General features: G+C 37.3%; 3 protein-coding genes across 3 annotated transcripts in view; 1 reads left to right on the top strand and 2 right to left on the bottom strand.

Annotated features, from left to right (window-relative positions):
• The window catches only part of LOC129353556 (ragulator complex protein LAMTOR2), a 2,769-nt gene extending 878 nt beyond the window's left edge, over window positions 1-1,891 (bottom strand). Inside the window, exons 1-3 of the mRNA XM_055022908.1 lie at window positions 1,673-1,891; window positions 866-1,028; window positions 693-782 (exon numbers count right to left, since the gene is read on the bottom strand). Of these exons, the coding sequence (XP_054878883.1) occupies window positions 693-782; window positions 866-1,028; window positions 1,673-1,740 (321 nt within the window). The 5' untranslated portion in view covers window positions 1,741-1,891. The remainder of the gene's footprint in view (window positions 1-692; window positions 783-865; window positions 1,029-1,672) is intronic.
• Window positions 1,892-2,566: 675 nt separating this feature from the next.
• LOC129353495 (transmembrane protein 176B-like) lies at window positions 2,567-7,840 on the top strand. The gene is made up of 7 exons (XM_055022843.1): window positions 2,567-2,691; window positions 3,977-4,165; window positions 4,261-4,374; window positions 5,302-5,358; window positions 6,015-6,221; window positions 7,062-7,184; window positions 7,404-7,840. The coding sequence occupies exons 2-7, from the start codon at window positions 3,989-3,991 to the stop codon at window positions 7,458-7,460; spliced, it is 735 nt and encodes a 244-aa protein (XP_054878818.1). The 5' UTR covers window positions 2,567-2,691; window positions 3,977-3,988; the 3' UTR covers window positions 7,461-7,840.
• A 14-nt stretch (window positions 7,841-7,854) lies between these two features.
• On the bottom strand, window positions 7,855-11,187 carry LOC129353496 (high affinity immunoglobulin epsilon receptor subunit beta-like). The gene is given in 6 exon segments (XM_055022844.1): window positions 7,855-8,754; window positions 9,387-9,506; window positions 9,601-9,771; window positions 10,175-10,231; window positions 10,872-11,031; window positions 11,033-11,187. Coding segments are annotated over 6 exon segments (678 nt in total). The 5' UTR covers window positions 11,140-11,187; the 3' UTR covers window positions 7,855-8,691.
• Window positions 11,188-12,917: the final 1,730 nt, after the last annotated feature.

Below are 12,917 nucleotides of genomic sequence, written 5' to 3'. Positions count from 1 at the left end.
CAGCCACACACACACACACACACACACACACACACACACACACTGCAGTTAACAGGCTCTGACTCCAGCTGGGCAGCAAACCTGCAGACTGTCAGGCTGGAAAACACGAGTAATCTCTACAAGAAGTCGCTCATAAAATTCATTTAACAGAATAATAACTCTTAACATTTACTGACACGTCTATAAATGTAACATTGATCACTTCCAACTTCCTGGATTAGGGTCAGGCTAAGAATACAGCGGAAAATATATAGTTACAATATTACTAGAATAAAGTGGCAATATGAAAATAATATTTAAATTTATGAGAACATAGTTGTAATATTAGTAGAATATAAGAATAAAGTGATAATAGTACCTGATTAAATTCCTATTAAATAGAGAATTAATTTGTAAAAATGTGAGATTTAAGTGGTAATAAGAGAATAAGAATGCAATACAAGAATAGAATAAAGTTTTAATATTACCAGAATAAAGTCAAAGTAATATGAGCATAAAGTGATCATTTTCTGAGAATTGACCCCAATATAAAAACGAGTAAAATATCCAGGTGATCAGGATACATGTAAACTTGAGAAAACTTAACACATTGTAGTTCATTTTTAAAGGAAATGCAGAATTACTTATAGTTTCTAAAACTAATTCTGCTTCAGGATGAACTTTTGCTTCATCCTGAATATGTGCAGTCTTACCTTGGCTTTAAGCATCCCGAAGCCCACCGTCTCCTTGGCGTACATACACAGGAGCAGGTTGGCGACACGCGTGATGGCCACCCTTCCTTCCTGAGGCACACGGACACAGAAAAAAACAGCTTAAATCTATTCATCCTCACTTTTTCCCTTCGCATCCCAGTTGTGTTTCTCACCATGCAGTCCATGAGGATGAATTTCAGCTTGTCTTCATTAAAGGCTTGATGGCCGTTCTTGTCGTAGGCGGCCCAGATGTTGCTGGCGATGGCCGCCGTGACGCGGGCGTCGGTGTCTCCATAACCGGAGTAAGCCAGAAGAGAACCCTCGTTGTTGAGTAAACTGTGGGAAAGCGGAGACATTTAAGTTTTAATTGCATTCTATGAGGTAAACAAACAACCGTGATAATTTATTTTAACATATAATAGTGTGCAACATGTTGCACCAAGATTTTTGTGATATAAATAGTGATTATTTTAGTAATTACTCGGACCGTTAGCTGGATACAAATTGGCACATTCTGTAGATTTTCATTTAACACACTATAAGATACATTTCAAACAATGCAAATAATTAGTTACATTCATTCTTCTAAATAATACTTTGTTGCCTAAAATGCAGTAAACTCATTTAATGAACGCTTGATGACTGGCAACAAAGAATGCATTTACACAAAATACAAAAAACATACATTCAATAGGTATAAAGTGATTATATTAATAATAACTACATATTAAATTACAGTACTTCGACTTATTCATAATCTAACAGTCAAATTGTAGCATGAATGTCATTTTAAAGTAAAGACATGATGCTGCAGATTTATAATTTTCTTATGATTTCGAAAGTCCTTCGTCAAAGAGAAAGGCCATATAATCTAGTCCCACAGTAAAAACAAACAGGCCATAGAGGTTAAAAACAAACCGCCCTGGTTGTGCTGCAAACCCGTGTGAAGCCAGTTAGCTTGATGCTAGCTCCGTACTCACAGAGTGCTCTGGACGCCGTTGGTGTTCGCCTGGCTCAGCACCTGCGTCAAAGCTTTCGGCCGCAACATTTCAGTCTCCTAAACTCCTAATAAAACCAGTTTTATTAAAAATACTCGGCAGATTCTAAACAAAAACCCTTAAAGAGTCGCAAACAGAGCGCAAGACACAGTCAAGTCAGCTGATTGGACTGTCATCTCGCGCTTCCTGTTTCTCTCCCAATGCAACCTGGGTAATTGAGTCTTTTCTAAAACCAAAGCCGGAAAACAGTAAAGGAGCGGCCTCCTTTCTGTTTCTACTGATTTTAAGGGTTTATTGTGCAGACTTTCTTACTAAAATGTTTTTCTATTTTAAAATAAACCCCAATAAAGACATAAAAATTATGTTAATGTTATTTTCATGATTATTATTTTGTGTTGACTTTATAAAAAGCATGATGTGCACAAGAGATACACGATTATCTGCAAGTCTTTGAGTTCGGTTTGTTTTCTGGACCTCACAGCGAATAACTTACGAACAGAAAGGTAAGAACAGATATTAAATAGTTTTGCAGATGCTTGGAGGTCATAAGTTTTGATAACAAACTTTAAAAAAACCCAGCTGAAACTCTCGAGTTGCTTTAAATCAAGACTAACAACCCCCCTGTTTAGACTTGCTTTTGGACTATAATAAATTAAACATTGACCAACATATTTGATGTAAATGCCTTTAGTGATAGTACTCATCAAATTAAGAAGAGTATTTTCACATTGTTGGCCTTAAAAACATCTTGTTTCTGCTTTCTGCTTACTCTGGATGTCATGTTTTATAACAGGCTTATTTATTAGCTCAGTGTATTTCTCCACTTCCTTATGGTTTCCCAGTGGGAGGAGGAGATAACAGGTTGGTAACATTGACCTGACACTCCTGAGCAAATTCTTCTCCACGTCGCTTCAACCCAACCATCACTGTTTTCCTTTGTAAAAGAAGACCAGGCTGTTCTTTTCCTTTTTGGATTTCTGCTGTTGAACTGGATCTAAGTGGTGAGTCTCTGTGGATTAAGTCTGCCACAAAAGAAATTAGTTTAAGTATACTTTTTCGTCAAACTATAAAACAAAATAAATGAAAGTATATCATAACCATGTAGAAAGCAAATTGTGTGTCTCTTTTTGTTTGACTAGTGTGAGGCCTGACTCACCGATACACAAATACAAGAAAAATCAGCTGCCTTGGACAGAAAAATAATATTCTGGTTCATGTAAACGTGATATAGCCAAAGGTTAAGAAGAGCTTGTTTGGCCAAATATTAGACCGGATCATGTTGCTGTAAAACTACCATGAACCCCTCAGTATGCAGGAGTATTCTACTGTTATAGATGCTGGATCCATTTAAAGGAAAATATCCCAAACAAGGAAGCAAATGACTGAAAAACATAAAATCAAGATGTTGCAATGGCCCAGTCAAAGTCCAGATCTCAGTCTGAGTAAATGCTGGAGTGAAAGCTGAAGCCTGCAGTTATTTACAGACAAAAAGTGTTGGTTCCTTTCTGTCAAATAAAATATTATTTGCTCACCACTTGATATTTCAGACCTTTGTCCCAAGGAGTGAAATTTGTTCCTTTGAGCGATCTTTGTTGTGAAAAAACTTTTCCTGGAAGGAGCTCCTCCTCTGAGTTGCAGTTTCTAAAATTAAATGAAATTTTTTTAAAAAAATTTCATTTAACTTTTATTTAACCAAATGAGTTATCAGGAACAAATTCGTACTTACAATAACAACACTTTACGGTAAACTGCAAACATTAGCAAAAAAACTTTACAGATACAAAGGCATGGAATAAAATTAACATTAAATTTTAAAATGAAACACATGCAAGTTTCAGACAGCATCTTCTTTAAAATACCTGTACCCACTCAGCTCCTTCAGACTAGTCAGCAGCAATTAGCAAACACCTGGTGGAACTCGTTATAGGAGCTGCTTCTCAGTGCAACGCTGATAAAATGTTAATAGAGGAGCCATGTTGAGTTGACTTCGTGATGGGCGGAGTTTCAGAAAGAGCAGGAGGTTTTAAAGAGACAGAAGCCCAATTTTAAGGAGTTAAATTACAAAGTCAAGTTCTTTTTAGTCATATTTTAATACATATAGTATTTTTATGAGCGGTGAAGGCAACGTAATTGTGCTATAAAATGTGCCTGGGAATTACATAACACTGGCTCTTTAAGTATGAAACATTCTTAGAAACATTTCATTTTGTTTCTCAAATTATAGTTTGGAGACATCATCACCAAACTCTTCAGTCCTCTTTCTGTAACTCTGGTTTGCTTCTTCAGCCATCAGGGAAGATGTCTGTGACGATGGCGAGAAATGACGGAGTAACGGTTTTTACGGTGCAGTCCGACCCGCAGAGCCGCTGGCCTCCAGTGTGTCAGATCCTGAAGAGCCTCTGCTACAGTCCGCTGTGCTGCTCTCTGTCTCCCCATGTGAGGAAGATCCAGGGAACGTCCTCCTCAGTCCTCGGCGTGAGTTTCAGCTTCAGGTTCTGGTTGAGCTGTTGCTTTGCATTAGTTGAAGGAGACAAACAACACCAGTCCCCTCTGTGCTTCATCATCCACAGGCCATGCAGATAATGATCGGACTGCTCAATCTGGGCTTAGGCGGAACACTGCGCAGCAGTCCAGACACCTGGTTCCTGAATTCTTCTGAATTTCCCTACTGGTTGGGAGCGCTGGTGAGCAACCTGCTGCCGGGTTAATCATAAAGTGTTAAAGCAGAAGAGCAAAGTCACAGATGTTAATTTGACATCACTGGTAAAGTCAACGTCTTTCACTTTATTGCTGATTTGATTGCATATCATTATGAGGAAGCACAGAGTTTACAACAGGGTGTGATTCAGCGCTAGCTGATAGAAACTCTGTGAGCAAAACTTCGTCAAATAATGTCGAGAAAACACAATTCTGCGATTGCAGTGTGTCCATTAAATAAGAAATGCAATAAGAATCAAATGTAAATAGGTCTTTTCATGCGATAACTTATTAAAACACATGCCACGCCTTGATCCTGTCAGCTTCTTCTTTATGGTCTGCACCAGTGGCAGGACTCGGATGTTGGTCACAGTTTTATGGTCAGCAGAAATTGTGTTTCAACTGAATTGCACAATTTGACATTTTGAAAATAAATTTACTGAATGGAAACACCAAATCGCCAGCTTGTTCTCTGATAAGTTTTGGCACTAGTATAAAGTTTTTTTTTTTAATGTAAACATTGTTTTCATGTCACACAAGTCACATGATCAACAACCAGATGTTTTCACTTGTGCAAACCACGAAGATGAAGACGACAGGAAATGGTCAGATGATGATAACAAGGCATGTTTTTTAATAACTTAATATTTTTGAAATTTCAATTTGCACAATGCTATGGTCAGTGGAAATGCTGCTGTTATGCATAAGAGCTGCAACATTTGGAAAATATGCATTTGAGATGCAGTTCTTGAATGTTATGATGCAGATGTCAGCGTTACTCCCTTTGAAATTCAGGATGTGGTTCCTAAATTAAAGGTTTATCTAAAAAAGAAAATATTGTGAAGCAAACTCAAGGAAATTGCTCTTTGTTGATAAAAATGACCTTTGTTGTGTTTGGTTCCTTCTTTTTGTAGTTCATCACTTTTGGAGTGATGTGCGTTTTATCTGAGAAGTTCCCAAGCCTGTGCCTGGTGAGTCGTTCAAACTTTATAAAACTGACAGGAAATCTACACTGAAAACTCAGAGGGAACTTGTTTAATCTGAGGAAGTTGTTGTTGATAACATAAAATAGACAAAAAGTGTTGCAAATATTGCAGTAACATTAATAATGTTCCTTCGTTTAGTTATTTTAATATTCAGACTGTTTTATAGAAAATGTTTTAGTTATAGTTAAGGACTTGCACAGATGGACACTAGGTGGTGCTAGAGAGCCTGCCAAGTTTCCTTTGGAGGAAAAGCACCTTTTGAAATATGTATTTTTTTTATTTGTGGATCAAAATAAAATTTTTCTAGTTGTAGTTTTTCTGTTTTATGACGTCATCATAGTGGCAGAGGTCAGTGAGTTTCCTGGCAGCAGGAGCTGAGTTGGATTTTTGTTTTCATGAGAAAATGGAAAAATTGAGAAAAATTGAGAAATCAAAATGTGCAAAAATAATGTTTTTATTTTATAACCTGTAATTTTGGTTACTAAAGTGGTTACTTTTTCAAAAATTGGTGAAAAAAAACAGTGGTTAGTTTTTTTAAAGAAGTCATAGCTGTTTTATATTGATATATTTTATTCAAATTCGTGAAACTTATCAATGTTTTAAATGAAAACTTTCGTTTGAGTCGTAATCTTGTGATGCAGGTCATCCTGAACGTGATCCTGAACCTGGTCGGAGTTGGTTTCGCCATAGCAGCCATCGTGCTCTACAGCATCTACATAGCACACCTTCCTATGTGGTGGTGGTGGAATTGCTCCAACTCCAGATCCAACTACTTCCCTACTCCACCTTCACAGAGTGAAACTGAATTCTTTAGCCAGATGTGTCTCGAAGGCAGTTTGTTGTCTAAGGTGAGCAAATGCATGTTTTCCAATGTCACCAGGAAGGTTAAATATGGCTGCATTTCAATTACAAATGTGTGCAAATCTTTGTTCATTTTCTGCTAATGTTGAAAAAAAAAACACAATTCTGCAGTTATGGTACTTATATTAAATGAGAAATTAAAATACACATAAACAAGTTTGTTGAGGCGAAAACAAGAATCGGGATGTTGGCGCCAGGGATGTTGGTTTTGCAAGACAAATCAATTTTGATGAGGCTGAAAAAGCCGTCCTAGCAAAAAACCTTTTATCAAAAAAATTTGTTTTCCTAAATCGACTTGTTTGCATTAAGTGAGTTTAATTTGTATTTCCGTTGCCAAATTTAATATTTCTAAAGTAAATTTGCTTATTGGAATTGTGGCGATTTTGAACAATTCTCATTTTTCCATTAAAATGCAAATTGGAAAAACTTTTTTGAGTCACACGAGTCACATGATCACTTCTGGTACCAACCACAAAGAAGACAATGACAGGAAGTAGTTGGAGGACGAAAGGGAAAGGGAAGCGCCGCATGTTTTTAATAATTTATTGTGTGAACAGATTTATTCACATGGTTTTAATTTTGTTTCTTATTTAATAGAAATTCTGCAATTGCAAAATTGTGTTTGTTTTGACATTGGCAAAATATCGACATTCGTAATGAAAACGCAGATAATATCAGGCTGACACTAACAGGCTGTCAGGATAACTTATTGGTGACCAATTACTGAAACTACTTGACATATTTAGGTGCTTTTGGAAACAAATATCCATAAAGCAGCAGTCCACTCAACAACACAAAGTCGCGAGAATGTTTTGTGATCCGATCAGGTGCTGCTGATAGGAATGAATGTTGTGCTGATCGTCCTGTCCATCATGGAGCTCTGCGTCGTCATCAGCACCGTCGTCCTCGGCATCAAGACCCTGAGGAACTCAGTGCAGGAGCAAAACACGGTAAATCCACACAAACTAAACCAGTCAGTTACTTTACAGGTAAACAAGAAGAAAACAGGCTGACTGGTTTCTGCTGCAACCAGCAGCTACGTCTATGTTTGAGATGTGAAGCTAAAAGATGAACTGGAAGAAAACAGAAGCGAATCGGATCAGGATTTCCTCTCTGTGTGTTTGATTTCTTTATATTGAGACATTTTTTTCTCTGCTGTTTTTCATCAGGATGCTGAAAACACCAAACCTCTGATGGAGGCAGTCTCCTCTGATTCCACAGCCTAATGACCTCTGCTCCTTTCAAACTTTAAGTGTTAAAAGTAAAAGCTGATGTTTTTCTTTTCTTTATTACTTCGCTGTTGCATTTGTATAACATAAAAAAACAATGATACATTTTGGTCCTTCTTGTTGACAGAACCTCATTATATTTCTTTATTTCTCTGCCTATTTGTGAAGTAGCATTCATTTAGGGAAGCATTCCTCTAAGGAAGTGCAGATATCATGACACTGATTACCTGCCCTGCACAGTTAATCATTTGCTGAAGTCAAATAAATCTGCTGAGATGGAGTTTTTGTCATGATCTTTCTGTCTATGCTATCCTGTTTTTTAGTCAAACTCATTAAAACACTGCATGTACTGTAAAATAAAGATTCATGTACCTCAATTTGCATAAATGTTTATTTTTAGATTTACATATTTGTGTGGGTTTAATGCATAAACATCTCCAGATGATTCTAATTCTGAAAAATAGTTTTTATTGAACATAAACCATGTTTAAAAATGAATAAATGATAAAAAGAGACATTAAAATAGCTTTGGTTGTTTCTTTGTCAGGAATCTGAAAATCATACAAGATTTTCAGAATATGTTAATTTTGCAATCTTTCTAATATTCACCTTTTTTTGAAATATTGCACATGTGAAAGCAAAGTGAACTCCAGGAGGATGAATACTGAGTGATGAAAAAATGTGAAAACGTTCATCAGGACACCTGAGGAGGTTTGTTGAGCAGATGAAATCAGTGCTGGTCCAATTTACTAGCTGGGTTGATGTTTCTTCATGGGAGTGAACAGTGATAGAACAAAAGAATGAAAGAAAATGGAGCAATATTTCATTATTTAATGTATTAAATGAACCAAAGAGTCACTTTGGACTCCAGAGCTTCTCATTTCAGAGCCCTGATCCAGAAAATATAAAAACTGTGACATTATCTCAATGCAGCTGCAGCTAAAAGTGCAGCACTTTAATTTTTAATCCATTGTTAAAGTTAAACTGTGAAGGAAAAAAGATGGCTGCATTATGCCAGACGTTCTCCAACCAGATCGATCCACTTTTCTGTCAGTTTTTGTCAAAAACACAATGAATAAATCAGAAACCTAAGTAATGAGCTACATTTGATAATTTACTGTCAATCAATAATAGAAAGTTGAGAGTTATTATCTACTGTACTGTGTTACTATTTCTGGCACCGAGGTTTGGATTGTTTGCGGCGCTGCCTGCTGATGCATCGATGGTTTCAAGCACCAGGACTGATGAGAAGGATTTCCTTCAAGTCTTCTGTAGAAACATTGTCAACCTGCTGACACAGAAACATTCACAATGAATACTAATACTGGTAAAGTTAGGGATTTACCTCTTACAACACAACTGATTAATAAATGCAACTTCTCTGAAGTCCATCTTTTAATAATGGTCCAGAAGAACAAATCAAATCATTTGGTACTTGGAAGTTAAAAATGCATTAATCAACAAACAGTTTAAAGTTTGTCTTTCTACAAACAGAATGATTATTTAAAGAAAGAATATTTCAGACGAAATTATTCTACACTCAAATGTGAGTCTAGCAACGTGGCTTTTACATCTTTGAAAAGCAGAAGTGGAGCCTCCTGCCCACCCAGCAAGTGGTTTCTGGATGGTGAGTCAGCATCTAAACATTTGTCTTTTCCAGTAGCCATTGGACAGCAAATACGGCGGTAAAGCCAGCTGACCAAACTGCTGGAGCTCAGCTGCAATTGCTAGATGACGGTGTGGGTTTCCAGTTTACTGGGTAATAATGCAGAGCCTATTGATTTGTGAGGTTACGTTCCAGAGGTTTTAGAAACTGCAAACAGTTGAACTTATTGCCAAAAATGGTAGGATGTTTTATTTTTAAGTGCTTAGGCTTGAGACTCATAAAAATGTTCAAAATGTGAGTTTTGCATAATTCATTACCTCTTCCTCCTTCACCTCACCAGACAGGAACCCGATGCCAAGAGCAGCAAACGAAATACTGACAACCAACAGCAGAACAGCCAGGAGAATCAAGGTTCTGTCCAGAGATGTCAGTAGGTTCTGAGAACGAGAACAGACAAAGAAAACTGATTCTTTTCATCAGGACTTATAGCTGAATCGCTGCGCTCCGCCGTTTACGCCTGGACCTGCTCACCTGATCGAAGGCGGCCATGTTTCTGCAGCTGTCGTCGTGGCGACCGGGGTCAGAACCGGGGCGATCGCAAACCCAGAGCAGAGAGGAGTTGTTCAGGTCGATGGCGAACATCACGATGCCAGTGATGGAGAAGATCGCACCAACAATGTTCAGGAACACAGTGAAGCCCACCTGGGAAGACCATCACTTTATATCTGTAATACAGTCTGAGATATAAACTACATACATAGATATATGTATATTTTATATATTTTATTGGTATCTCCTCATGTTGGAATACTTTAAAAGAAAAGGGTGCTCTTCTGACCAGCAGGCAAATCCAAATGATTTTAATCCTTCTTTTCATAGACTTCAAAGAAATCTCTATATTATTCTGCACAAGCTTTTTTGGAAAGTTTTTCCTCTTAAAGGGAAATTTTCCTGATCACTGTCACACATTGATCCCCAATAAGAGGCATTGCTTAAACTTACTTTTATTAAATGTAAATAAATGGTTCAGTGTTTGGAAGTCTCTCTATAAGACTCTGTGAAGGTGATATTATCGGGTTTTTTAACTAATGACGGTTTCACTCACCAAGCAGGAGGAAGGAAACCGACCCGCTAAAACCGTCATGATTCCCGTTACGATAAACTGACAAGAAACAAAGTTCAAAACTTCAGTAACAAGAAATTACAAACACAACAAGAAACCCAGAAAATCCTGAAAAACTTCAACGACGGCAAATTTATGCCAAAAAACTTAAACATTTTGATATTAATCTAAACTATTTTCTGAAACAACAACAAAGTTTGAAAAGGCACAAATGTGCAAATAAATACTTAAAATGTTGAAGAGTAATCTCAGACTTTCCCAAAAAAGAAACAAAGAACATTTCTGAGTTTAAAAAGTTGAACATTTCCATGTAGAACATTTTTTACTTTTTCAAGTTTCCAAAGCCAAACATGTTCAACGTTAAACTCTGCATAACTCTGAATGAATCAGACATTTCTGCGTTTTTCTGGCAGTAATTTATTCCTTTCTCCTGTCTACATTGGCCCTCCATGCCATCATAAGCTGACTGCTTAAACATGGCAAGAAATAAATAACCGAGCCAAAATAAGCAAAAAAGAGAGATCCTTTCAGATAATTAAGGCTTGTTTTTGGAAATATAAAGATGCATTTCACAGTGTTTTGGTGGAGAGTTAAGCTCAACTGATAAATAAAAATAAAAATGTGCTACATACATCCCCTGGAAAGAGAGAAAGAAAGAAAACTATAAACAGTTTGTTACCACAGCGCCCAACCAGTAAGCAGCTCCCAGGCTGGTGAAATCCCCCAGACGAGTGCTGGTTCTTCCCGGTCCAAGGCCGATATTAAGCACACCCACCATGATCTGAACAGTCTGCAAAAGAAATAAAACCCATGATCCCTGCATTGAGGTGAGATGTTTCCCCGGCTCCTCTCACCCCGGCGGCTGCAGCCCAGCAGGTCTGCACTCCCAGTTTCTTCAGGCAGCAGCAGCAGAGCGCCTTCAGGATCCGACACGGTGATGGGAACATGTTCCCACACCGTCTGGATTCTTCTTCTTCTGGATTAAAATCAGCAGAGATCTGGACTCACAGCTGCAGCGTGAGGTGGAAACGATTCTGCAAAGGAATGTTTTAATCTAAAGAGAGCAAACTGAGTCACTGGTTTGCATCAACAGGCCTATCAAATGCAAACATGAATGAACAGTCATGGCTATTCTCTGATACTACAAGGTAGAAAAGTTAAACTGATTTCTTAACCTTTCTTTTATACATAAAAACCCATTTGTTTCTCTCTTTGCGTTTTTCTCCCTTCACACATTTTAAAATCTACAAAAGTTAAAACTTTCCTGAGAGATTGTGACTTTGTTAAAAGATAAAAAAAGCTATATAGCTGGAAAGATAAAAAGGATTTTGTCAAATTAAAAGAAGCTGCACAGTTAATCAAACCCCAGGCATCGATCTGATGCAACATTTGATTGGATGTCATATTTTAAGTGTCATGCTAATGGTGACCAATCCCAATGTGAAGTTTTAGGGACAGAAATGCTAAAGTTCAGTGATAAAAAAGAAAAGAGTCAAGAGAATGTAGATTAACTGATTTTTATTTATTGGAAGGAAACGTTTTACTTTTACTCGAGTAATAAAGGAGGTCTGGTGTTTGGAAAATTCCTCATGATAACATCTGAGCTGCTCTAAATGAATTCACTGGAGAGCTTAAATCATTTTGTAAAAAGTAACAACATTTCAAACACTTGAGGTTTGGTGCCTTTATTTCTTCATAGACTTAAAACAGCAGAAATTTATATTTTACAATCGAAAAGCCTCCAAAAGACAGAGATGGAGAAAAAATGTTAAATCTCTTAGCAAAATTAGTTATAAAGCAGTTTTTTACTGTCTTTGTGTCTCTGAAATTAGGACTTATTTCTCCCAGTTACATATTTTTTGTGAACCTAGAAGCCAGACTGATTGAGAGTCTTAATCCAGCTGAGATGTTAAAGCAGAGCTGATATGTATTTTATGTTCGGATAAATCAAATAAAACCCTAAAATTAAACAAATAACACAAGAAATTCAAAAAAGTAAATTTAACAGCAGCTGAGCTCACAGAAATATTAATGATAATTTGAATATCTGTTATTATTCCTGTGAGCTCAGCTGATAAAGAAATAATATATTATTAAACTCATTTTGTTTTTGGGCCATATAAAAAATCTGAATGTTCTTAAAGGGCCGGCTGTGCCAGAATATATCAATAAAACCAATTGAACTGTCAAAATGTCAATAAATATCTGTTCCTCCAGGATTTTGATTGTTTTAGGGTTTTTTTGCATCAAAATTATAGATTTTGTTGTGCCAATTTGGAAGTGAAAGAAGCGTGTATAATATTTGCACTAACATATGACCTTAAATGTGACTTTTTAATACTCGCCGTATCGATCGTGGACAGTAGCTTGACATCAAGTGAAACTGAGGCAGCAGTCACTGAAACTCAATGTTTGTGATCAATTTGAGAAAACAAAGTGGAGATTTATAGACTTTGTTTAAATTTTGCAGATTTGTAAAAAACTGGAAGGACTTATTGATGTAATTTGGAGTCTAGACGCGACATGAAGAGCAACGTGGGGCCAATGTGGCCCCCAGGCCTTTGAGGCCAATGTGGCCCCCAGGCTTTTGAGGCCAATGTGGCCCCCAGGCCTTTGAGGCCAATGTGGCCCCCAGGCCTTTGAGGCCAATGTGGCCCCCAGGCCTTTGAGGCCAATGTGGCCCCCAGGCCTTTGAGGCCAATGTGGCCCCCAGGCCTTTGAGGCC

The sequence above is a fragment of the Poeciliopsis prolifica genome, unplaced genomic scaffold (genome assembly GCF_027474105.1).
Source record: "Poeciliopsis prolifica strain line A6 unplaced genomic scaffold, Auburn_PproV2 SCAFFOLD092, whole genome shotgun sequence".
Taxonomy (NCBI): Eukaryota; Metazoa; Chordata; class Actinopteri; order Cyprinodontiformes; family Poeciliidae; genus Poeciliopsis; species Poeciliopsis prolifica.
Note: the sequence above shows the minus strand (reverse complement) of the source record. Positions and strands in the feature narration are given on the sequence as shown.